Source organism: Platalea leucorodia (genome assembly GCF_965183815.1).
Source record: "Platalea leucorodia genome assembly, chromosome: 5".
NCBI classification, from domain to species: Eukaryota; Metazoa; Chordata; class Aves; order Pelecaniformes; family Threskiornithidae; genus Platalea; species Platalea leucorodia.
The window spans coordinates 15,072,081-15,096,039 of NC_138827.1; the positions used below are offsets into that span (position 1 = coordinate 15,072,081).

The window sequence follows — 23,959 nt, forward strand, 5'->3', positions numbered from 1 at the left end:
TCTCGACTGTCTGTACATCACAAGACTTCTAATCAACCTCACTTGCAGTTCATCATTCCATTAAGGTGACCGTATCACTTTAATAATATTTTTTTTAAATACCCAGTCTCCATTTTTATTGTATCTATTAACACAAAGTACAAGAGGAAAGAAATCTGTCCAGTTTTATCTTATTCCCCTAACAGCTGGCCACCTACAATGATACCAGTTTTCCTAGCAAAACCGATCTCTGCTCTGTGAGCTCTTTTCTAAAATGTAAGACTGTTTTGAAACAGATGTTATTTGTTTTCTAAAAATGGGCAGCGACTAATTCAACTCAACTGTAAGTTTCTGATGCCTTCGAGCTATTCCCTGATGACTAGCATCAAAGTCAACTGCTGGACATTTCAGTGCTTTTCCATGACCCCCGTCAGTCCTTCTGCTAAATAACAGGGCTCCACACTGTCACCTCTCTCTGATCAGCATAAAATTGATAATTTTGATGTATGCAAAAAACCACGCTCTGCACAAGAGGTGGGGAGCTTTGGATCAGTCATTTACCTCCCCTATTGAATTGAGTCCTAAAAAAAAAAAAGTTAACTTTACAAAGCCTGGTTAGAAAGGAGAGTTAATGCCATTGCCTTGAGCAGCATATTTAAGAGCAAAGTGAAAATTCAAGACTTTGAGGAAGGAAGAGGCATCTCTGCCATTAGCTCCTGTAAAGGGTACTACTCTGCCTGCCTCAGACTTCTGGCACGCACAAGATCACACGGTATAATCCCCAAAATCCAAAACCTCCCTCCCACATCACAAACATCGGTGCCAGCTTGGCATTTCCTGTACAAGCAATAATTCAGACCCCAGCAGCTTGGCACTTAGCTACAGCAGCACACACACACAAAACCAACCTCTTTGGGCTCACAGCCTATCTCCCAAACCATCATTTTAAAGAACTGTTTTGTTCTGATTTTGTAGTATAAGGGTGGGGATGAACGGAAGAGCACAGGAAACCATGTGATTTGCAGATCTGCCACTTCCAGAGCGAGTTTTACTTCCAGTTTTCTTGCCCTGAACTCACATGTATCCCAGGAGAAGGGGGCAGAGGATCCCTTCTCTGAGCAGCACCGTTATTAAACCCACTGGTGTCTGAAAGCGCCAGACTCCACGGACTACCAGGCGCTGCACGTACCTGCCAGGGCTCCACATAACATAAATTGCAACTGCCTTCTCTTCCCCATCAACCCAGCGGCCACACAGAAAAGAACAAGAGAAATGCCCTACGTGCCCCAGGATATACATGAGAGTGCTCCTCTTACTGTACTTCATAGAGCTCTCCAGGAGAAAGGACACAGCATTTCCTCTCCAAATCCTTAGTATTTTTTCTCCTTTTTTCTTTCCTTTTTTAAGGGATCCTGAATGTCACCTTTAAAAGGTATAACAGAAGAAAGAAAACCAAGTGCATCCTTTTAAGTAGTTATTTAACAAGATGGATGCACATCTTCAGGAGTCTTCAGGTTACCATCTTAGTACCGTTTTTCACTGGAGAGGAAACCGAGAAATAAAGGAGTTTTAAGGTTGCTGGTTAGAGCAGCCCTAACAGGCTACGGGCACTGACATTCCCATAGATGAGCAACCCACAGCCTGCTCCGCTTGCAGCCCTCTTTGCAGGGGGCACTGGGAGCAAGAAGAGAGACAGGCTGCACACAACCAGCAAACTGCTATTAAAAGCAGCAGCGAGGGACTAACTAGACCAAAGCCAAGAGGGCTGGAAAGCACAAAGAGTCAGTTTTAGTTGCAGTAACAGCCAGAGGACTTTAAAATCGCGAAGGATTGATAGGTTGCAATGGCATCCTAGATGTTAAGCTGCTGCCCAGCAGATCAACTCTGGAAACAACCACCTAAGCTGCACTTGGGAAGCTGTGTTCCAGAAAAAAGCATAATGCACCACCAGGAGCAAATGTGGAAAGGAAGGGGGTATTTTTTAATTTTATTTTAAATGTGACCTGAACCTACCACAAGAAACTCCGTTTTCAAGGATGGCTGCAGTCCGCAAAGCACACCTCACCTCATTCCACAAAGCTGCTCACAACAAAAAAAGCTAAGACTTGACCTTGAGGTGGCACAGAAGGGAAAAAACCTGACTTACTGCAGTGGCCCACCTTAGCAAAAAGGGAGGTTTCTGTGTCATCCAGCACAGTACTTTTAGAAGTATCAACTTAAAAGCTTGCCACCAGCCATTCTAGGTGTCAAACATCCCAGACTTCCAAAAAGAATGACTTCACAGGTCACGTATTCTGGTTATTACAGCCATACCCTTTTTTTGAGCTATGTTAAGTATCTGCACTTGCCATAATTTCAAAGGTCAGTGGCCAGTGGTGGCCAGAAGCTGTGGCTTCATGTTAAGAAGGGTTTCGCTGCAATATCTGCTTAAGATGGTCATGTTCCCACACCACAGCTTGTTGCCTCCTCTCACACTGAGCTCTGCCTGCATTTGTTACAGCTTTGAGAAGAAATGCCCTGGAAAACTTTTTTGTAAGATTCAGATCAGATACCTTCTCTCCTCACACATCCACCATAGCATAAGTGGGAGAGCAGAACTAAGATGCTAAAATAAACTGCAAGAAGGGGGAAGATCTTAAACTGCAGCCTAACAGTTGACACTATGCAACCACAGCTGATACCTAACTAGTGCTCAAACTATACATGCTCCTAGTCCAAGATCAGGCACTACTTTTGAAAGATGCTTTTAATCATTCAATTGAAGGGCTTAAATAGGTACAAGAGCCAGCTTAGAGCCATACTGAGCCAAGAGGCCAAGTTCACTCTGCAGTGAAACGAGTCTTAAACTGCCTTAAGTACTGAGACTAAAACACCAACAGAAACCTTGTAAGGCACGTGTAATACTTGAGCAGCGAGTCCACGCTCTGCACTAGTTCCGGCTAGAAAGAGTAAAAAAGCTGCCTATTGCACCCAACAACCGCTGCACGAGAAGGACTGCCACCAACCCATCTGAAGAACAGCAACTATGTCCTTACTGCTCAAGCACCGCAGATGACCGGTTGTAACAAGATTTTCAAACTAGCCAGCAACTGCTTTTGTAAAACTGGGTTTCGTTTTTGTTTGCAGCCACCCGTTAGCCTTGTGGCCAACCGATTCCAGCCCAGCAAGCAGGCTCTCGGCAGCAGAAACTGAGGGCAGCCTTCCAGGCTCACGACAGTTGTCCAGCCTGACTTCATCCATGCCACGTGGCAGTGGCCATTGCAGGGTTTAAGCAGAATATGGTAAAATAGGAGAAAAGCAAAGCGTTTCTATTTGAGATAAGCACACCACTACATCAGAACCGAAAACAGCGAAATCAGATTGTGGCCAGATTTAGAGGTGCTCCGCATCCAGCATTATTCTCTTCTGAAACTATTAAAGTTCACAAATGAAAGAGTTATCAGCTGGCCAGCTAAAAAGCAAGGAAAGAAGCATGGCACATTAATTCTCCAGGTCCGCAGTCATGCAGATTTAGGAGACTGCAAGGTACCTAAAAATTTCACTCCAAGAGAAACAAACATTTTGCATATGCAAGACTAAGAAAATCACTACAGGCCACAGCTAAGAGGTTACACAGGCTGCAGTCGGACCGCTTGCTAGGGACATGACTGTTTTCAGGCTGCAAATTTGCGTGCCTACCCTTTAGTCATTGCAGTCAAGTGTCCAACACTGTTTAAGCCTTCACATAGCAGAACATAAATTCTTTTCCTGGGTGTTGCAACAGCACATCATCAAACAGATTATTTAACCATCTGGGATGGAGGGTCAGTAAAAGCAGCCACAAACTGCTAAACAAACAAAAACATTAAGCTGAGGAGCACTGTTCAGACACTGTGTTCACATCAGAGGTACGTTCCAGCCATTGCAAGCTAGTCTGTGCTAGTCGTGGCTGATCCAAGGGCACCTCCCAGTTTATACACAATGAAGCCTGCTCCACTACAATAGGATTCTGGTTTAACAATATATAGAGAGGACATGAACTATTTATGCTAGCCAAGTTACTGCTAATGGGTCTTGCCAGTCTTGTTCATCTGTAGCTGGAAATCCTAGCAGCAGGGGAGGTATGAAACGCCCTAAGCTGCTGGTTTCCTGGAAGGGAGAAAAAGCTTCTTTTCCTGCCTCCCCATTATGCTGCTGCTGTCATCTTCCTCAAATTGCATTACAGCGCACTACAGCGAGAGCGGGGAGAGGAGGAAAGTTGTCTCGGCAGCATCACCGCTCTGCTGTGGGCAGCTGTCAACATCACTGCCTGCTCCACTCTGCCATTCCGCTCTAACACGTTTATCCAACAACATTTTGTACTTGCCACGGGTACGTGGGTAAGTGCTCCTTCCGCTACCAGCCTTCAAGCAAAAATGATCTGCAAGAGAGGCTTCCCTCCCCTCCCCTCTCCATCAAATATAAAAATGCATCACGTCTTCGGGATGGTGCTTGGAAGTAGAAGTGTACATCTATTCCTAACTCTGGTTTTGCAAAGGCTGCAAAAAGCCAACTGCCATCTTCCTTTCTCCAATGGAGAAACGGCAATAACAGTGCCTGCAGCTTGGTAAGAGCACGTCAGTATTGACAAAGCAATACAGGAGCCTTGTGTGAGAATGGCTTTAGACAAAGTACATTACTTGAGGCCATTTTACATCCTTATATTCCCCAACCAAAGATTCTAGCTAGTACAAATCCTGATCACCTTATACTACAGAGTAATATCACATGATGCCTCTACAGATCTTGTCCAAATGTTTATCTAAACAATGCAAACAGTACCTTGGCCTTCTTAGAGAGGTAAGCAGACCGAGTGTGAGCAATATAGCACTTGTCCTCAGAAGCCAACTGAAAACATTTCAGGTCACCCTGACACCTACATACGCTCCCAGATTTATTTCAGTTCATCAACTTTGCTTCTCGTTACAAGTGACAACAACAGCCTCCAAAAGTCACCCTGTGAACAGACAGGCACTGTCGGCATCAGCAAAGGAGTCGGGCTCCCCCAAAGCCAGCGAGGAAGCCACGCTTAATTTAAATTTCCCCTGACCTGGGTCAGAAACACTGCGAGATGGCATCATGACTCAGGGTAGCAGCTGCCCTGTGTTGAAATCCTTCCCCAAAGCCCAGTGCTTTTTCCACTTAATCAGACACCGACAGTTCCCCTCACAAACGCAGGGAAGGAACCACAGCAGCGCTAGTAATCAGGAGAAAGGTGTCATTCAGCACGAATATGATTTCTAGTCCTGAGGAATTAAGCCTTCTCAAGGATAGTTACGAATTTAAAACGACTGCAAGCTCTTAAGCACTGACCCAGAGGAAAAACATCACTCCTGAGATATTCCAAAATAAATCTAGGATACTATAAAAGCAACATGAAGGCTGCTGAGAGCGAGACTATCCCAGCTCAGTAAAACATTCCTTATTATCTCACATCTCAGTGCTTTGGCAAGGATAACTTATTCAAGCCACCAGGACACTGGTAAGTGTCTTTTTTTTCTCTTTCCTGTTCTCCCTGTCTACCCCTCCCCAATTGCCCAGATTTCCCCGTCCCAGTAACCTGCCTAAAACAAAACTACTCCACTTCTCGTGAGACCAGTGCTGATCAGCACGTTATTTAGCTCCATTTCAAACACAGGAACTACCACATCGGCACACAGATAACCTTATCTCCTGGGCTGCTACTGGAAGATAGCTAGTGTCCTGAACCAGCTGCATGTTTCACACCTTCCACTGTGCACTGTATTAAAAAAGGCACCTACCCCATCGGGGACAGATCCTACTGAGAGCTGTTGAAGTTACATGTAGCAGCTTGAAAAGCCCACCCATCCACCAAGGCATGCGATACACAACACTATTATTCTAGTGCACACACAGACTTCTGAGACTATTAGTGCCTCTCCTTTAAGTAGTTAAGAAGATGTCTGAATTCAATAATTTAAACGGAGACTTAAAATATCTCCAGACCAAATCTATGTGCAAAAAAAACCCCTAGCTTCTGACAAGAGGAATTAGCGGCACAGTTCTGACTGTCCCGAAAAGAATGCAGCCGGTGGCAAGCCCTGACGCCCATTGCCGCGCCGAGCTGCCGGCGCTATGACACAGTAAACCACTTACAATGACTTTAAAAAGAAATAAATAAAAATAAGACACCCATTCCAAATTAATGAATGGGAGCTTCTTCCAGCAGGCACTAAAAACACCCAAAGGGCTCCATATCTCTCACGCTTGAGTTTGTGCTACTCCGGCTTGCTAATCAGCTCCTGTCCCCCGAGATACGCTTCCTGCCTCTCTCCAGCTGCACCGAAGTCGCCAGAGTTGTGTGCTTGCTCCACCTATTTTTGCCACAGGACTTTTTAGCGATTTGTGTCCAATTTCAAAGCATAAGCCACGCTGCCAGCGATCATAGCTCGCCGGCAGCAGTAACGCCCACTGCATTCTCAGGCAGACAAAGCATTGGTCTACCCAAGAATTTGGACTTCCGAGGCAGCTTCTGAAACACAAGCCCAGGAACAGGCTGCCAGCACCCTGCTGGAAACCAGAAAGTACCTTATCATCAGTAAAGCCTGCCCCAACCACTCTTCCAGGAACTGTTATTCATGCCCTGACTTATGCAGCTGCCCAAGAAGGATGCCTGCAGCCAGGCCGACAGGAAAACATCCTAGGACGGAAAGAAGAAGAGATGGAAGAAGGCCTGTTACCAAAATGCAGCACTACCAAGTGGGCTGAATGTCTCTACAGATCTTCAGGAAGTGGGTCTGAGTCCTCTCCCAAGTCTTGGCATTCCAGGCACAAACTCCTGTCAAGATGATTGTTTATTAACATTTAGTCACACCGTGCAGACACCCAGCACATGAAATCTATTAACATGTTTACAATATGGAAAGGCCTGATGTAAAGCAGTGGAATTTTTGCACGGCATTCATCCTAGAAACGAAAAGCTCAGATTAAAGCTGTAAATCCCACAGTTCTGTAATTAAAAGCTGTCCCTGCAATTCTACTAGTCCTAAAGAAAACGGGTCCCACCATATGGTTTGTGCTGCACGCTCCTACAGCACGCTACCCGTACAGGGACATACTAGAACCTGCTCAAGATTTGGGTCTGCAGAGTGATGGGTCTCCAACATTCCCCTTCACCTTCCAAACAGGTTGCTGGAGCCAAAAAGCTCTTATGCCATCCTCCCTGGAAGCAGGAGGAGGCCACTTTATAGCTGAGCATACAAAGTCCAGCCTACCCACCTGATCAGGGACGCCTGCCTTCTCTTCCATTGCTACTGCTGGAAACCTGCAACAGCTCCAAAGTACATCAACCGAGATAGCAGAAATTGTAAGAAAGAGGAACCAACCACCACAGAGCAGAAGAGAGAAACGAGGATCTGCTCATAGGTCTTAGCACTAATGCTGCCTGTGCCTGTCAGCCACCAAGGCAATTAGCTACTGCTTTTAGTATTGCTGCCCAAAATAAAGCAAGAAGAGTCTGCTGTCCTGCATAGCAGTCAGTAAGCTGGAAAAAAAACACCAGAAGAGACGCTGTGAAAACACGCAGACAACCAAGCTGTAGTTCCTCAGCATTATGCCTCGATAATGGAAATAAAAGTGCACAGCAGCAACATTAGCTTTTCTTTTTTAAAAAGCATCAGAGGTCTCAAACCAGTGACCGAACCATAATGCTTCACGTGACAAACTGAACCTTGCTTGACCAGCAGTAAGGAAGCTGAACAGAAACATGGACAACTAAACTTATTCATATGAAAGCTATGCTTCTGGTATAAGTATTTTTCAACAAAACTCTGAGATAAGGTATTAGAAGACATTCAAAGACAACGCTTCAGGTCATAAATCGGAGGTGAGATAAAAAGAAAAACCTCCCAGGCCAGACTCAGGTGCAAGGGGCCGTTATCCACCCAACGGCCGCACAGGGCTTCCAGCGAGCGCAGCTGCAAAGCCAGCGGATCCGCGAGACGACGGCGACTTTTTAAGCCGACCTACATTTTGCCCACCCCAAAGCGACGTGGGGGAGCGCTGCCTGGGTGAGCTCGGGCTCCTCTCTTCGCACGCACACACCGGAGTTAGCTACAACTCTTTGGTCTCGGAATACTTTGCGTGAAAACCTGACTTTCCTCCAGCTGTTTGGGGGAACGAGCGGAGCTCCAGAGGCAGGAACAGCCATCGGACACCTCCGTTATATAAACACCGCATCCATTAGCGCTTCCAGCCTTTGCTCTCTCCCACCAAGCCGAGCTAGCACTCAAATCGATAGAGAGAGGGGGAAGAGGAGGAGGAGGAGTATCTCTTACACAGATCCCTCAACTCTGAGGACAGCTGTGTTTTGGGTTTCTTTTCTGCAGCAGCTCCCACCGCAGATGCCTGAAATGTCAAGCTGCCCCAACGGCACCCGGTGTTTCCACAACAAGACGGGGGTCCGAAGCGGACAACAACCCTACACCCGCCTGGCCCCGCCAGCTCCGCGGCCCACGCCGGGTTTCTTCCCGAGTACAAACATGCCGCCCGGGGAACCTGAAAGGAGCCGGTGAAGGCAGCCGGCGGGGCGCAGCGCCGGGAAGTGCCCCTGGGTGCCCCCCACCCCGCTCTGGGGGGACACGGGACCTCAGCGGGACCCCGGGGCCGGCAGGGAGGCGAGGGCCTCACCGGGGCCGGCCGCTGACCCCGGGGGAGAAGGGAGCGGGGCCGGCCCCAGGGAGGGGGAAAAGGAAGCGGGGGGAGGACCCCGGCCCTGAGAGGGGGAAGGACCCGGCCTGAGGCGGGGACACGCGGGGCGGGACCCCGCCGGGGGGAGGCGAGGCCCGGGAGGGGGGCCCCGGCGGGAACCCCGTCGTCCCGAGCGAGTCCCTGTCCCGCCGCCGCTCGCCCCCGCCCCGCCCGGGACCCCGAGCCCGCAGGCGGCCGGCACTCACCGGGCCCGTCCGCCCCCGCGCCGCCCCTCCGGCCCCGCTTCATTTAGCCGCCGCTGCCCGGCTCCTTCCGGCCTGCCCGCCCCACGTGACCGCACCGCCCCGCACCATAGAGAGGAGCGGCGGGGAAGCGGGGAGCGGCGAGGGAGAGACGGGCGGCCCGAGCGGTCCCGTCTCGGCAAACCTACCATAGAGGCGGGGGAGGGCGGTCCTCCAGGCGGCCCCACCCCGCCCCCTTCCGGGCGGTCCGTGTTTTCGGGGGAAGGGGGCGGGGCCTGAGGGGAAGGGGCGGGGCGGAGAGCTGCACGTGCTTCCTAGGGGTGGGGGGGCTCTGCCATGGGGGGGGCAGGTCCCCTATGGGGGGCTCTGCTGGGGGCTCGGGACCCCTACAGGGTGCTCTGCTGGGGGGGCGGGGGGGGCAGGTCCCCTATGGAGGGGCTCTGCTGGGGGGGAGCAGGTCCTCTATAGGGTGATCTGCTGGGGGCTCAGGACCGCTGTAGGATGCTTTTGGGGTGGGGAGGACAGGTTCCCTATGGAGGGGCTCTGCTGGGGTGGCAGATACCCTATAGGGGGCTCTGCTGGGGGGACAGGTCCTCTATAGGGTGCTCTGCTGGGTGGGGTAGGTCCCCTATAGGGTGCTCTGCTGCGGGGGCAGGTCCCCTGTGGGGTGCAGGGGTGCAGTCCCACCGCAGTGGTTAAGCTGCTGGAAGGGAAACCCGGGCCCGGCCCGGGTGCCGCTGTGGGGTGGGAGCCAGAGCCCGAGGTGACCCCTGCAAGGGCTCTGCTGCCTTTCAGAGGCCTTAAATCGCGGTTTTGGGGCGCAAAGCGGCTCTAGGACAGAGCCGTGGGGCTCTCTGTGCCCTCGCTGCCTGTGGACCAGGGTGGGTTTACTTCCCCTGGCACCAGTGTTGCTAATTCAGCCCAAAAGCATGGGTGAAGCCCCGAGCTTTCTGTCTCCCATGTGTTGCTAATAAGGACCCAAGGTGGTCAATGGAGTCATCTTCTCGCCTCCCTGGGCCCCTTGAGCTGCCTCCTGCCTGGCACCGGATCCTACAAACTCCCTAAAATCCAGCAGCAACCCCACCCCACCCGGCCACAGGCCAGAACAGCTTTGGGGACAAGACACCACTGTGAATTTTTTATGACATTAATTTTTCCTTTGACAGCTGGTTACAGGGAGCTGAGCCCCCTGGGGAGGGTGAGGGCTGGGCCACATCCCTCTCCTGCGAAGCCTCCCAGCCCAAGGCCAAACCAGCACCGCAGACCTGGAGAGACCTGGGAGACGGGGAAAAATAGAAAAGAATAGTAATTAAAAACAAATCTCATAGAAAATGATCTGTCTGCAGTAATGCACATTGTGGAAGGAGTGGGGCAGGTGCCCAGGGGCAGCGGGAAGGGTTGGTGGGCGGCTGGGGCGTCCTGGCATCCCGAGCAGAGAGCTGCTGCCGCTGCTGCTGCCCCGTCCCGCTGCCAGCCCACCAGAGGAGCTGCCCGGGGCGGCTCTCGGCGAGGCAGGATGGAGCCGAGCACGTGCGTCTCGGTGCACTGCCGCCCCAGAAATGCCGCCACCCAGACGAATAGCTCTTCCAAAAGTGCAAAGGAGCTCTTGGTCACCTCCTTCCTCGGCTGCATCCTGGCCACCATGTGCGGGGTTGGGGCGGTGGGAAACATCTGCACACTGGTGGTCACCACCATCTCCACGAAGCACACTGTCTCCACGTATGTGTACGTTGTCACCTCGGCCCTGGCTGATCTGTACTTACCCCCTGTTCCCTTTGTGGTCTGCATGTACTTCGTGCGGGACTGGTATTTCGGAGACTTGGGCTGCAGGATCCTCTTCAGCCTCAATCTCCTCACCATGCACAACAGCATCTTCATCCTCACCATCATGAGCACCGAGCGCTACCTGGCCGTCGTCAGGCCTCTGGACACCCTACGCAGGTCAAGGGACCACCAGCGGGCGGTCACCTGCCTGGTGTGGCCGGTGGCCTTCCTCCTCGCCCTCCCCACCATAATCCTCATGGACCTGCACACCAGCAACCGTAATGAAGTGACCAAGCACATGTGCCACCCCACCTGGCAGCTGGGGCCTCACTGTCCTCTTCAACACCTCACCCCAGACATCATCATCTGCTGCTTGTACACCAAGCTAGTTAGGACCTACTGGAGGCCCCAGCGGGCTCTTGTTCTCAGCAGCGAGGAAACCAGCCGATGTCCCAAGCAGAAAGTCCTGTGTATGATCTTCAGCATCGTGCTCGCTTACTGGGCTTGCTTCCTGCCCTTCCGGCTGTGGCAGCTCTTCAGCATCTCTTGGTACGAGCAGGGGGAGCGGGGTGGCACTGCTGTCATCTCCATCAGCTTCCGCGTGACCTGCCTGGCCTACAGCAACAGCTGCCTCAACCCCTTCCTCTACATGCTGCTCTCCAAAAATTACAGCAAGTACCTGCGGAGCCGGCACCGGGCTGCCAAGACCCTGCCTGCCCCGAGCCCTGCTGTCCCCCCCAGCCATCGCCTGGCTGCCGGGGGGCTCTGGAGAAGACGGGTGCTCCCTGTGAGTAGTGGGTGCCCGTGTTGCATGCCAGTGTGCTATCAGGTTAAGCCCTTCTGCGGGGGACATGGTGCTGTTGCCACCTGTGTGAGGCCAGTAAGAGATATTGAATACAGTAATAAATAAAAGGCGGCTCCCCTGCGGCACTGAACTCGCCCTGAGCCTTTTGCTAAACGCCTCTCTCACAGTTAAGTTTTTCTCTGGGAGCTCTATTGAAAACTAATTTATTGCCAGATTAGCCCCAAAAACAATTTCCCAGAGTGAACTGGGGCTCTGGGCTCCCACTGCAAGTCCTCTGGAAACCGCTTTTCCATATCATTTGAGCCAAACCCTTTGAGATGAGCCATTTTCCGAGGTCTCCCTGCAGACCGTCCTCCCACGCTGCCCATGCGCCACCAACATCTCCCCCATCCCGCAAAAGCGGGATGAAATTTCAGTGCCTGGGAAGCGGGGGAAATCCTCTTGCATTTCCACCAAAAGGCAAAGGCAGAAGGAGCCCCGGCACTGGGAGTCCCTGCTCTGAGCAATGCACGTGGGTGCTGGGGACCCCACCCTGTTGTCACCCCCCCCCCCACCCCATGGCCATCGATGCTCATGGAGGTGAAGCGAGTGACATGGAGCCACCCAGGACGTCGCATTTCCCTCTTGGCCAGCGGCTGTCTCAGGCGGGGACCCCGCGATGGGGCAGTGCCAGGAGGTGGCAGGGGCTCAGGCAGGAGCCTGGGCTCAGCCCACCCATGGCTGCAGGAGCTGGTGCTGCAGGGGGTCAGCCCTGGCCCTCCCAGTGCCCAAACACGAGGCCGTGTCAAAGGACAGTACAGGCACCTGGTGACAGTAAACGCAGCCCACATCAGACAGCAGGGATCAGTCCCTTCGGATAAAGGACCTTTGCTTGCTACTCTCCTGCAGAGCCAGACCAAGCGGATCTACCCGTCAGAGCATCCAGCCCAGATCCACATCGTGCAGACATGTCACCGCCCCCACCCCTTCCAGATCCGTACCAAAATACAAAACATCAGTCTCTCGCGTTCTCAGCACAAGCGGAGCACCACCAGCCACCTCCCTTTGGGAGGTCCCGGACCTGACTCCTGCAGGACTTCGATAACAGGTCTTGCCTGGCTGTGTCCAAGACCAGAATCGGGGGAGGCAGCTGGACTCATTTAATCAGCATCCAATTAAAATTTAATTTCAAAATCTCCCAGACCAAATGCTTTACACCAGCCCAGGAAGATGCAGTGGACGGTAGCTCTCTGACTGGGGTTATCTCTGTAAAAGAGACCAGTTTGGACCAGCAAGACTCACGTTGCTTGCTTATCTTTTCCATCACCATGCCCAGAAGGTTTCTCTCCCAGATCTTGTCCTAAAACCTGGCCAAATACCACGACCAGTGCCAGGGTCTCCCTGGCCCTCCAGGAACATTTCTCTCCCTGCTCCCTCCACAGGGACCGCTGTGACTCAGCCATATGGTTTCCAGCCACAGCCTGACCTCCGTTTCGGGTGCCAACTGCTTCTGGATCTGGGACAGAAATCAGCAAACTTGGCACGACTCTCCCGCAGCCATCTGCAAAGCCACGCTTACCTGCCCCTGAAACACCCCTCTTCTGCAGGCCATAAAAGCCAGGTTGTGGTGCAAGAAAACATCTGTCCTTCTCGGCCTGCTGGTGCCTAACCTCCTTCCCGTCATCTTACATCCAGCCGTGAGCTCTCCAGGCAGATTTTGTTTTATTGCATGTCTGTGCAACACAGCAGCGTCCCGGTCCCACGTCAGGGGCTCTTATTCTCTAGAGGGATATAAGCAATGAAATAATGCTGTGGCCAAGGCTGGGAGAGGGTCCGCAGGACAGGTGGGTGTTGTTTGCATCGTCCATCCAGCAAGTAGCTGTGAGATTGCAGAAGGGGGTTATATACATTTATAACCCCCTTCTGATCTTGTTTGATCTTGTTTCAAATTAGCATGATCAGAAAGAGAGGCAGCATCCTCTCCTCCTGCCCTCCATGCCCCACCACGCCTGAAAGGATTTCACCTGTAATTATTTATTGGCAAAGCTTTGGGATTTTAGTTTTACCCTAAACCACATGTGAAGGAAGGCTGAAAAGGGAAGCAAGAGGGAGGGTGTAGCTAGGCATCAAACTGTAAAGGACCAACAGAAAATATAAAGAGGTTTAGCTTGTGAATTAAAACCCATTCTGCCATGTCTTTTTAAAGTACATGCTAGTGGGCAGGGGCTGTCTTTCCCCAAGCAGGCAGACTGCCCAGGACACAGGAGCATCATCATAAATCAGCAAAGAAATTGCCACTGCAAGACCAGGGCTCCTGCTCATAGTCTGGCTTTGTACATCCTGCAGAAAGAGGCAGAGACTGGAAAATTCAACTTGAAGAATTTAATTGACCTGCCAAGCTTCCACAAGAGAGACAGTCAATTATTTGAGCTCTATAAGATTTCTTCAGAGAAATATTAATTTTTTATCATGTCTTCAAAAAGTTCACATAGTGCAGATGTCCTACAGCAACCCCTCTGCAACATACCACATCCACTGGAGCAGGCTACCGGAATCCTCTTTTCTCTTTGTTATGTCTGCATACGAAAAGGATACCAGAAATCAGGAACACTTCCCAAAAACTATTGATTAAAGAACACACAAAGCAGGAGCAGCGTTTGACAGGGCACTGAAGGACTGACAGCGTTTCCTACTCCCAGCCACCGAGCAGAAGTTGCTCATCCCTGCTGCTGGCTGAAACAAGGGGCTGGGTGAAGCCAGCTCCCCAGTCGCTGGCTCATTGTATGTTAGAGCCTTTGATCACATTTTGAAGTTACTCAAAGAATAAAAACCAACATTGTGTCCCCTCCCCCCCCCCTTTTTTTTTCCTCTAAAAAAACCAACCAAATATGCACAGATTAAAGAACTCCTAGCTTTCAGCTTTAGAGAGGGAAGGCTCTGCTGCAGCACACACCAATACTGAGCACTGAATGATCGCTGCCAGCACCGTCCTCAGACTCGTACCTGTCTTTCTCCACTTGCAAAACACTACTAATTAGAAAAACAAGCAAACAAACAAACAGGAAAGCAGAGATTCATCAGTATTAATGAATCTTCCTCCAACTCTCATTAAAGAGGGGGATTGTAATTTCTTTCCTGAAAACTGAGGTTTTGGAAAAATAACAGAACAAATAATAAGGTAAGAAGGGAAAAAGATTAAGGCTGGTAATTAAAGAATGAATGAAACAAAGTGTTCTACTTGGAAAGGAGGGCTTCTGTCTGGGCAGCCCATATAAATCTGTTAAATCCGTTGCATTTCCATTCCTTGCCCACCGAGTTAGCTACCACAACCACAATCCCGCTGCAGAGGTGCTGGGACTCAGATCAGCGTGAGCCAGTTTTGCGAGAAAGCACCAATGCTCAATATTCATGAGACACTGCTAACACCAGGACAGCTTCATCACACCGAACTCTGCATCTGCCAAACAAACGATTTTTCTTTTTTAAATCTTACTCAGTATTTCATAATACTACAGAATTTTTAATGACAGCAATATTTTTCTGTTGTTGCTGCCTTTATCCTCCACCCCCATCTCCAGCTAAGCTAAGCACAGCACTGCCACACTCTTTAATTACGAGCATATCAATTTTCCTGTGACTTCCATAAATATTTTAACAAACAAAGTGGTGGATACCAAGAGTTTAAAGTTGTGAGTTTATTGCATATGTAACAAAAATGAACATGACCTCCTGGGTCCAGCCTACTATACAATCACTGTTTATTCCAGCTGGTTCCATAACCACATTAAATAGAACTAGTTTTTCTTTAAATACTTTGATTTAGACATAAAATGAAACATTAGTGTACAACTTTCACAAAATAAATCTGCAATAAAAACAGTGGGAAGAATAACAAGGATAGCAGCAATACTTAAACATGACATTACAAAATAATAAATTAAAAAAATACATTATAAAGTGGTTGAGGAACAAAAAATTAACAAATTAAAAACAGATCCATACTGTGTTTCTGGGAACTTGCTGTGCCACACAGCCCTGAACCTGGGCACCGGCTCCAGAGGGCCCGGTGGCTGGATCACTAATTTACAAGATCTGTTGGATTTCCTAACCACCTCGACTTGAACTAAGTACATACTGCTGCGCAAACGCTGATTTCACCATCTGGAGCTTCGAGCAGCCTTTTTGAAGCAGGGTCTCGTCTAACATAATGCCCAAGTTAACGCTAACATTCATAAAACAGTCTCGTTTCTTCCCGATTTAAAACACGAGCAAAGTGGTGGTTTCCTACATCCCTGAGCATATAGTATATAGGCTGATGAGCAGTATCAGGGCAAGCACGGAAGGTCTGTGCCAATGGACCAGCTTTTAGGTTTGCCTTTAGGACAGGAACAAAAGACGCACTGTACCTTGTATTTCCTTCAGGTCAGATCCAAGAGTATCCGTGTACAAGGTGGAACGCGTAATGACAAAATGAACACCAGACTTGATGTTATTCTTTGGGCAAGTTTGAGAAGTAACAACCAGTTCAAGTGCTGGCAGACCAAGTGGGAATAAACATACAAATTCAGACAGCTGAGGTTATCCGAACAGCTCCCGAGACCTCAGAGAGTCAGTGGCTCAAGCCATGCAAACTCTTGTTTGCAGTTCAGCCTTCCCTGGCCTTGAAACCAGCCGTAGGAAGAACAAGCCAGCGCTTAAAACTCATTCTGCCTCACTTTATTTTCCTCCATCCACCCAACCAGCTTTAAGGCCTGCCTCAAATGCATGTACAGAACAATACAAAAAAAAATGTCCTCGTCGTCACTGAAGTGGCACAAAATTGCAAAGACAACACGATGGGAGAGGTGGTGAAGCTGTTCAAAAGAGAACTGAAAGAATTAAAAAGACAGTGCCCTATTCTCGTTACGGTCAGCATGGAGGAGGTACCTTGACAAGGGCTTTTAAATACAGCAAAAAACAGACGGACTTTTCAAAACAACAATCCTTGCCTATTCTTATTTTGTGCATTCAATAAAACACTGACCTAGCAAAGACATTAGGAACTATCATATGCCAACTGTGTCATTGACATAAAGCTACTTGACCTATAGATCTCCAAATCAAGGGCCTTTACCTTCACCTCGCTTGGTTTTTACTGAGCCAGTTGTGCCGCACGTAGAGCTTGCGTGATAGGATTTTTGTTAGTAGTGGGCTTTAGTATCTGGGGTTTTTCTTCTTTAAACTCTTTCAGTGAAAAATCCACATGAGACTGCATGCAAAGCTTTTGGGCAACAATCCTTTTTTTTTTTTCCCCCCTCCTATCTGACTGGTTTATTGCACATTCAAACATACTGAAAGGATTAAATACACTCTATGAACAGGTATGACTTCACAGCCATTTTGAAAAGCCAGGGCTGTGAGGATTCTGCTACTCAGCCCAAGACCGTACAGATGCTTCTCTGCAGACAGTCGCATTTCCTCTCTTTTCTGCAAGTCACATAGTTTCATTTACGTCCCAACAACCAGTGCTGCAGAAACTGGTCCCCAAGTGCCAAAAGATTCCTATAGAATGTGGGTCTAAGTATGCCTCTCCTGTACAGTCTTGCAGGATGAGCACCTTTAGCCACCCCGTGCAAATCTTACAATATGGTACAATTTTACACCTCCAATGCAATCCTTACTCCCAACAACAAATCACAACAATTATGGTCAATGGAAAAAAGAAAACCACAAACAAAACAGAGAAAGATGCCAGGGTTTTGACAAGTGTCTACTTTCTGTCCTATCACAGTTTAAAGCTATTATCAAATTCAATTAAAAAAAGACAAAATAGAAGTATTCCAGTAGACATCTTCTAAGAACGGTCTCTTACCCACAGCTGAATTTCAATGCACTATTTCATAAACATAACATCTGTTAAATGTTTCAGTAATGAATCTCTCTAAAAATCAGGCTTGCCAAAGAAAAAAAAATCCTATACAAGCAAGTCTGCTTTACTTAAGCTTAGACATGTTTGACAGATAACCGGGTCTTTCTGAAGCTGTGTTATTTGTTAAAATACTGTCTCATCTTGGTGTGCAAACTGGAAAAAAATGTTAGTGATTCAGGTATTTGATTTGCTTTTGTTTCCCCCGGGAAGTCATTTTAGCAATGTGTTAGAGAACAAACCTTTTAATATTAGTTTCAAATATTTGAAAAAATTGCCTTATATGGCTCTCTGGAGAAATTTTCATCCCTACAGAACTGAAGTAATAAATTCTTCCAATAGCTTTCCGTAATATTTAAAATGTACTCACTATATAGTTACCCTTTTACCTCAACCTCCAAATAAACCTTTCCCAAGGCCAAAAACTTCAGAACAGAAGTCTGCTCTGTTAACTTAGCTTTCAGCGATTTCCATGTGAGTTTTAGAATTTGAAGTCACACAAACACAGCTCTGGTAAAACAGTGGCACAGAAATCACAGCTTTGGGATTGAATAGATTTTTATCCTCCGTCTCTTCCTTTCAAGGCTTCTCTGCAAGGTACTTACATCTGAATGAACTATGGAAAGTAATTCTGCAGGAGGAAATAGTTGTTTTCATGTGCAAAACAATTAGATTTCAGCCAGGACAACCAAAAAGAAATCACACAATACCATTTAAGCTGTCCCAGATTCCTTCACTTTTCTCACGGTGAGCCACGGCTTCCACTGGGAGCTTCCTGCTAAGGCAGAGCTTGGATTTCTTTACCTGTCAGTTAAATGTTCATATGGAGGTATTTTCTGCTAGAAGTTTACTTTTTAAACAGGTGTTTAAAATGTGCAATGCAAATTCCAGTGCCAGTCAGACACTCTGCACCCGCCGGACTCTACAAGGGCTCAAGCTTGATTTAAGACAAACTAACCAGGTACACCTACCAGTTGCAAGTCCTCAGCAAATCAAGCTCATTCTTAATTACACTTCGATTCTCCTGTTAAAAAAACCCACAGGTCACTGACCCTATCACAATATGTGTTACAAATCTAGCAGAATATCCTGTGTAATCAAAGCCAAATGCTGAACTTGGCTGCATTTCATTTTATGGGGGATGGAAGAAGAGGGAAGGGGTTATTGTAACAAAGGGGAGAAAATAGAGTTGGAAACCACCAACAAAAGCCCCGACCCCCACCCTCATCCACCAGTGGCGGAAGGGAAACAGCCCCATCTCTAAGTTGTCTAGAGTTCCGATGCTTCAGACAGCTTAGCAGGAAGTTCACAGCAAGCTTCTTCTAGCTTTTGATTTGGTGGTCCATGAGCTAGCATCTGTTTCCTTTGGTTGCTTTTTCACTCCACAGCAAACCCACATGTCTCTTCCACAGCTGTCAACAGCTTCTCATAAAGCTTCTCGTATGACTCATAAGGCGGAATGTCAATCCGGTTAAAGCTAGAGGTAAAATAACAACACATTGCAGCATATGAATCTAAAATACTTATTGAAAAAAAAAATCTAGATCAGCTACATATAGACAGAATTTGTAAAAATCAAAGAAAACCTCAGCCACCTCGGTGGCCAAAGGAGACAAGATAAAAAAAAAAACCAACCCCATACTTCTGCAGCAGGAATGCACAACTTAATAGGGCAGTGTTTGGGAGAGGAGGCAGGTGGCAGATGCAGGAGACTTGCAAATAAAGCGAGACATCAGACAGGCCTACTCCCTGCTCTGCCTGCAGACAATCTGTGCCTCCGCTGAAATGATTTCCTGTCTCTGATAGAGTGAGACTTCCATACAAGAGCTCAGTTCTGTGCCTATACTGTACCAATAGCACACTCTTCCTACATTTTACATCTGAAAGCTATTGTTTGTAACCCTGGATGAGGGCTCACTGCTGTGAGTCATTTCTCGGTGAATACTTTTGCTGAACACGTAGAAATAAACTTAAAAACTTCTCACTATCCAGAATAATCAACTCCAGGATAAACAAAACCCACAGATAATATAGAAGACAAATCAAACTATAAGTTGTCGATTATTTTGCTGGCTGCAGAGTACAGATATTCCCAAGGTAGCACAGCACACTTGGATTCATCTGTGCATGTCACACAGCTAATCCATAGCCTGGACCAACAGAAATGACTCCTTTAAACCAAGTCAAAGGGAAAGCGAGCATCGACATGCAGAATGTTTTCATCTTACCAAGTGTGGGCTTTTGGAAGGTTGTCTGTGTTTGCATCTATTAAATGGATGGTAAACAGTCTGGGTCCTGCAGCGCCTGTAGAACCTTACAGACAGACATTCTAGTTAATGCACTTCAACAAAACATCATTCATGCACACCGATTTTGCTACTTCTAAAAAGGCAAGAGAGAAAATTACAGTTCCAGCTGCAAACATAAGTATGTCATAGGCTAAATCTGTAGATCAGATTTGCAGCTGATGAAGGGATGGCAGAAGTGTTAGGGCTGTTCATGACAATGAATTTGCAGACTAGTATTTTGGAAAGCTGCTAAATTTTATATTAACAAAAGGTGCACCTTGATAAATGAAAAGACTTAAGTGCAAGAAGGTTTTCCTTGTAAAACAGAACTCTGTATTTTAATTTTGAACATAAGTTTACTGTCAGCCAATAAATGAAACATTACCAGGAGAATCACAACAGCCTAGGGCACTGCCACCTTTCCTGATGACAAAAATTGCAATTTTCAGGAACTTGTTTTAGTCTAATGATTTGCTGCCAAATAAACAATGATGGGAATACAATTTTCATGTGAAGAAGTTGTTCAGTCAGCTCTATAATCATGTGTGTGCTTGCATGCAATTATTTTAACAGTCCACAGAGTTGTAGGAGACTGATAAGCTAATACTGACACCAGTCAAAGTGCTACACGATGACAGATCGACCAGCTTGTATCACTATCAGCAACGGCTAAAGTGTTCACCATCAGCAGAGCTGCTCACAAATGAAAAACTGCTCTTTGGGTCTGAAGTTTGTAAGTGCTTGAGTTATCCCGTAATACACTGATATTCTACAAGGGGCTAGTAAATAGCACACGATTTTTATCTCTGTCTCCCACCACAGATTAACTCAGCCTCCACATCAGTCACCTTGTAAAGCCTTGAAACCTTGAAGTGGGACACGCGTCGAACCTGTCACAAACTGCAGCAACCTTGCCCTTCTTTCTTCATCAAATGTTTCCACTGCTTGCCAGAACCACTTCACGATATTGCTATCTGCCATGCAGTGCTTTAGACGTGTGTTTGACTTCCAGTCATTCAGGTCTATCTTATCCAGGCCTCCTATGATTAGCTGTTAAAGGATTAGAAAACACTTTAACATTCAGAGTTGTTTCAGGTTTGCAGCTATAAAAACATACATCCAACCATTTCACAAAGCCTAGCATTCTTTACGCGCTTGAACCACCTTTTTGGTGCACGGTAACGCTCCAAAACAGCTTGGAACAGGCAGTAAATCTTCCCAGTTAAAATACAATGAAACCAGCCAAAGAGTACACTTACCAAAACCAGAATTTTCACAAGAAACGAGAGCCAGAAGCCCATTCAAGACCTGCTTTGTTAAATCTATCCTACCTGAAAAGTACAGCATATCTTTATGAGGGTACAGTGCAGACTTGGAAGAAGGCATGCCATCTACTGCGCTACACAATGTCATTGTCCTGATGCAGGTTTGTCTTAGAGGTGCCAATGCCAACTACGACAGAATTCTGCTTGGTTTATGGTAACATCCTACTTCGTTTGTTGTTCCACAACAAACTACAGAAACTTTGCATCTGTTTTCTGATGTCGTTTGTGAGAGGCTCTAACACAGACCAGACATATTACTTCAATCTCTTTTCCAGATGACACCAGGTTGCAAAATACTGTAAAAGGAAGTCACTGCTGGCCATGAATCTAACCACCTCCCCTGGCAACGCCAAGTAAATGGCATAGAGAAGACTTCATCCATCAAAGCAAAATGTGCGTCATATTCTAAATTTCCCATATTCCATATTGAGGATCACATTTCTGAGAGCTACCATTTAACAGCTGCCTTTTTGTGCCACCAAGACAGCACCAACTTACACTCATTTACATTATTAGGACAGTTGTGACTGTTCTGACGCAGGCAGTATTGAAATATTTAATGGATTTTTAATCTGCCTTTTCAAGCAGCTAGCAAATGGAATGCAATAACTTCATGGGATTAATCAGCATGCACGAACAACTAGCACGAAGCTAGTGCTTCCAATACCACAAATGGTCCATATTCCACAGGTTGCCTTATTTTTTTTTAAAAAAGGCAAAAAAAAGGAAAAATTGCTCTAACAAGAACTATTTTAAGAGGCAGCATTCTGCATCTCAGGATTAAATGAGAAGACAAATTCATTTCTTTTCTATATGCTCTACACTTCTATTTTAGTCCCTGTAAACCATGCCCTGCATGAATATAGAAACAGCCATGCATGAAAACAGCTACTGAAGAAAACAAGTTCTGGGGTAGATAACACATTAGGTCTTGCCAACAATTCCTCAAACTTGCAGTACTCCCTCCCTGCTCAGACCACGTGCTTTGAGCATTAGTCTTTGGTTAGACAACATGGTGTATTTGTCTTTCCCTGTTTAAGTAGGCCTCTCAATAATGTTAACCCAAAGAATGTCTAGAATAAACCAAAAAGGGTTTGGTTAAACAAATACACAGCTTTCTGGTACGTAAATTGGAATAAGTTTTGTGGGTTTGTTTGGTTTGGTTTTTAGAATCAGTGCTTGATTGTGAATCAAACGAATTACAAAACACTATTCCATGTGAATAAAACACGTACCTCAAGTTCCTTCTGGTCGAAAGGCTTAAGGAGATGTTGAGGAATAAGTTCATTAAAACCTTTCTGCAGAGCCAGAAACTGTGCCTCTATTCCTCTCATAAATCGCCAGTTTACATACAACCTGGGGGAAAAAGTCAGGGATGATGAGCTAGATAGGACTGGGCTTTACAGAGCAAAGCTAGAAAATGCTTGTTTTAGAGAGGAACTTGGTTTAATACACACATTTTGTATTATGAAAGAAGTGCTTATCCATTCCTTTTTCCATCAAAAATTAATTACTACACCATCATCAGAAAAAACAAAGTACAATTCACAGCTTCCTCTTCCCAGGTCCTACAATAGGGCATTGTGTGAAAACGTTCATGTCATTTATGACTCAGGTATTTCCCCCCCAAAATACTTATTTCATTAATTTCACTATATAAAAAAAAAATGCATCTGTTTACTACCTTCTTTCCACTACATTTGCAGGATATATTTTTGTTCTGCAATACCTGACATATTCTTTCTTGTTCTCTTCTGTCACTGGAATATTCCTGCCGTTTGGTTTGAGTTCATGCTGTAAAATCCTCCCAAAAGCATTGTGTTCCACACAAAAAGTATGGTCCAGAACGGGGGTGATATCGTTCTCTCTGGCAATGGAAAGATAAAAGGTAAACCTAGTATTTTTGATGTTTTGATAACTCTTAGTGCTGATGCTGACAGTTTGTTATTTGAACACAGGTAGTCTTCAGGATAAACCTAGTAACTAGCCATCTGTATTTCACACCATTAGAGAAATATTGCCACGATCACCAATTTCTGTATAGCTTAATGCATGTTGAAGAGTCTGACCAGATATGAGTCATCCACCTAATTCTAGTAGTACTCACAATAATGAATTAAACCCCATATACACAAATGCACATACACGTATATATAATATATATATAAAAAACAGAATATATATACACACAGAGCAATAAACTGATCTGCTGTCATATATCAGTGTGAAGCACAGAAGAGAGAGCATGCAGTGAATTTCAAAGACATCAATAACTTTAAACACAAAGCAGAATTGCAGAGTCCCAGAGCTACACCAAATGGTGGATTTGGTTTTGAACTGTAAGTGTACAGAAGCCCAAATTAATTCAATTTATTTCCTTTTTAATTGAAGTTGGTTTTCTCTTGAACAAGGCTGTACTTTCCCTCAGAACTCCGTCCCGAGTTTGGATTTTGATACTGTGATATTCCACCACACCCATGCCATGTTTAATAATTTAGTATCTGCTTTGCTGCAAGGAGAGCTAACACAGTTTGCAGGATGAACTTTTCCTCAAGAACCTTGAGCTTGCTGACACAGAAACAGTAGTTTAATAATTTTGTCCAGATCTCCCCTGTTACAATATTTTTGCGAACATTTTCTCTAAAGCATATCTCACTATTGCCAACGTACTCTACCCCATCTTCTCTACAGTGAGGCAATATATAAATACAGTACTTACAAGATCCAGACTAAACTTTTGTGTAATTCTGGGTCAACAGATTCCAGATCTGAGAGCTGAATGGGCTTCCCCAGAAGCTGTTTGTAAAAGGGAACCGTGAAACCACCATTGATATAGTGTCCATGGAACACAGCCAAACCCATTATCCGACCAACAAAATGGAAATAAGACAAATGGTCCTGCAGGGAGAGAGGAGAGGAAAATCAGGCAGCGGGAAGACACTGACATCTTGTGGTTGTATCTGCGCCATCAGTTGTATGTTCAG

At 46.7% G+C, this 23,959-nt stretch overlaps 3 protein-coding genes across 12 annotated transcripts in view; 1 reads left to right on the plus strand and 2 right to left on the minus strand.

The window, feature by feature from the left end:
• RNF216 (ring finger protein 216) overlaps positions 1–23,959 on the minus strand; it is a 137,783-nt gene that overhangs the window by 75,249 nt on the left and 38,575 nt on the right. For 2 of the 6 annotated variants that reach the window (XR_014228254.1, XM_082312706.1), the window contains exon 1: positions 8,913–9,081. The exons of 1 other annotated variant lie outside the window; for it this stretch is intronic. The gene's annotated coding sequence lies outside the window, so the exon portion shown is untranslated. 3 more of the 6 variants (XM_082312707.1, XM_082312708.1, XM_082312709.1) reach the window with 3 other exon arrangements.
• Positions 10,426–11,583, plus strand: LOC309591597 (urotensin-2 receptor-like; the record flags this gene model as incomplete). The annotated part of the gene is made up of 1 exon (XM_082314168.1): positions 10,426–11,583. One exon carries the CDS (start codon positions 10,426–10,428, stop codon positions 11,581–11,583), a length of 1,158 nt encoding a protein of 385 aa, XP_082170294.1.
• SMURF1 (SMAD specific E3 ubiquitin protein ligase 1) overlaps positions 15,220–23,959 on the minus strand; it is a 47,523-nt gene continuing 38,783 nt past the window's right edge. For 3 of the 5 annotated variants that reach the window (XM_082312715.1, XM_082312713.1, XM_082312711.1), the window contains 6 exons: positions 23,695–23,873; positions 22,705–22,842; positions 22,211–22,331; positions 20,499–20,700; positions 19,591–19,675; positions 15,220–18,839 (listed from right to left, as the gene is read on the minus strand). In XM_082312715.1, coding sequence (XP_082168841.1) covers positions 18,740–18,839; positions 19,591–19,675; positions 20,499–20,700; positions 22,211–22,331; positions 22,705–22,842; positions 23,695–23,873 — 825 coding nt within the window. In that variant the 3' untranslated portion in view covers positions 15,220–18,739. The remainder of the gene's footprint in view (positions 18,840–19,590; positions 19,676–20,498; positions 20,701–22,210; positions 22,332–22,704; positions 22,843–23,694; positions 23,874–23,959) is intronic. The other 2 variants (XM_082312714.1, XM_082312712.1) reach the window with 1 other exon arrangement.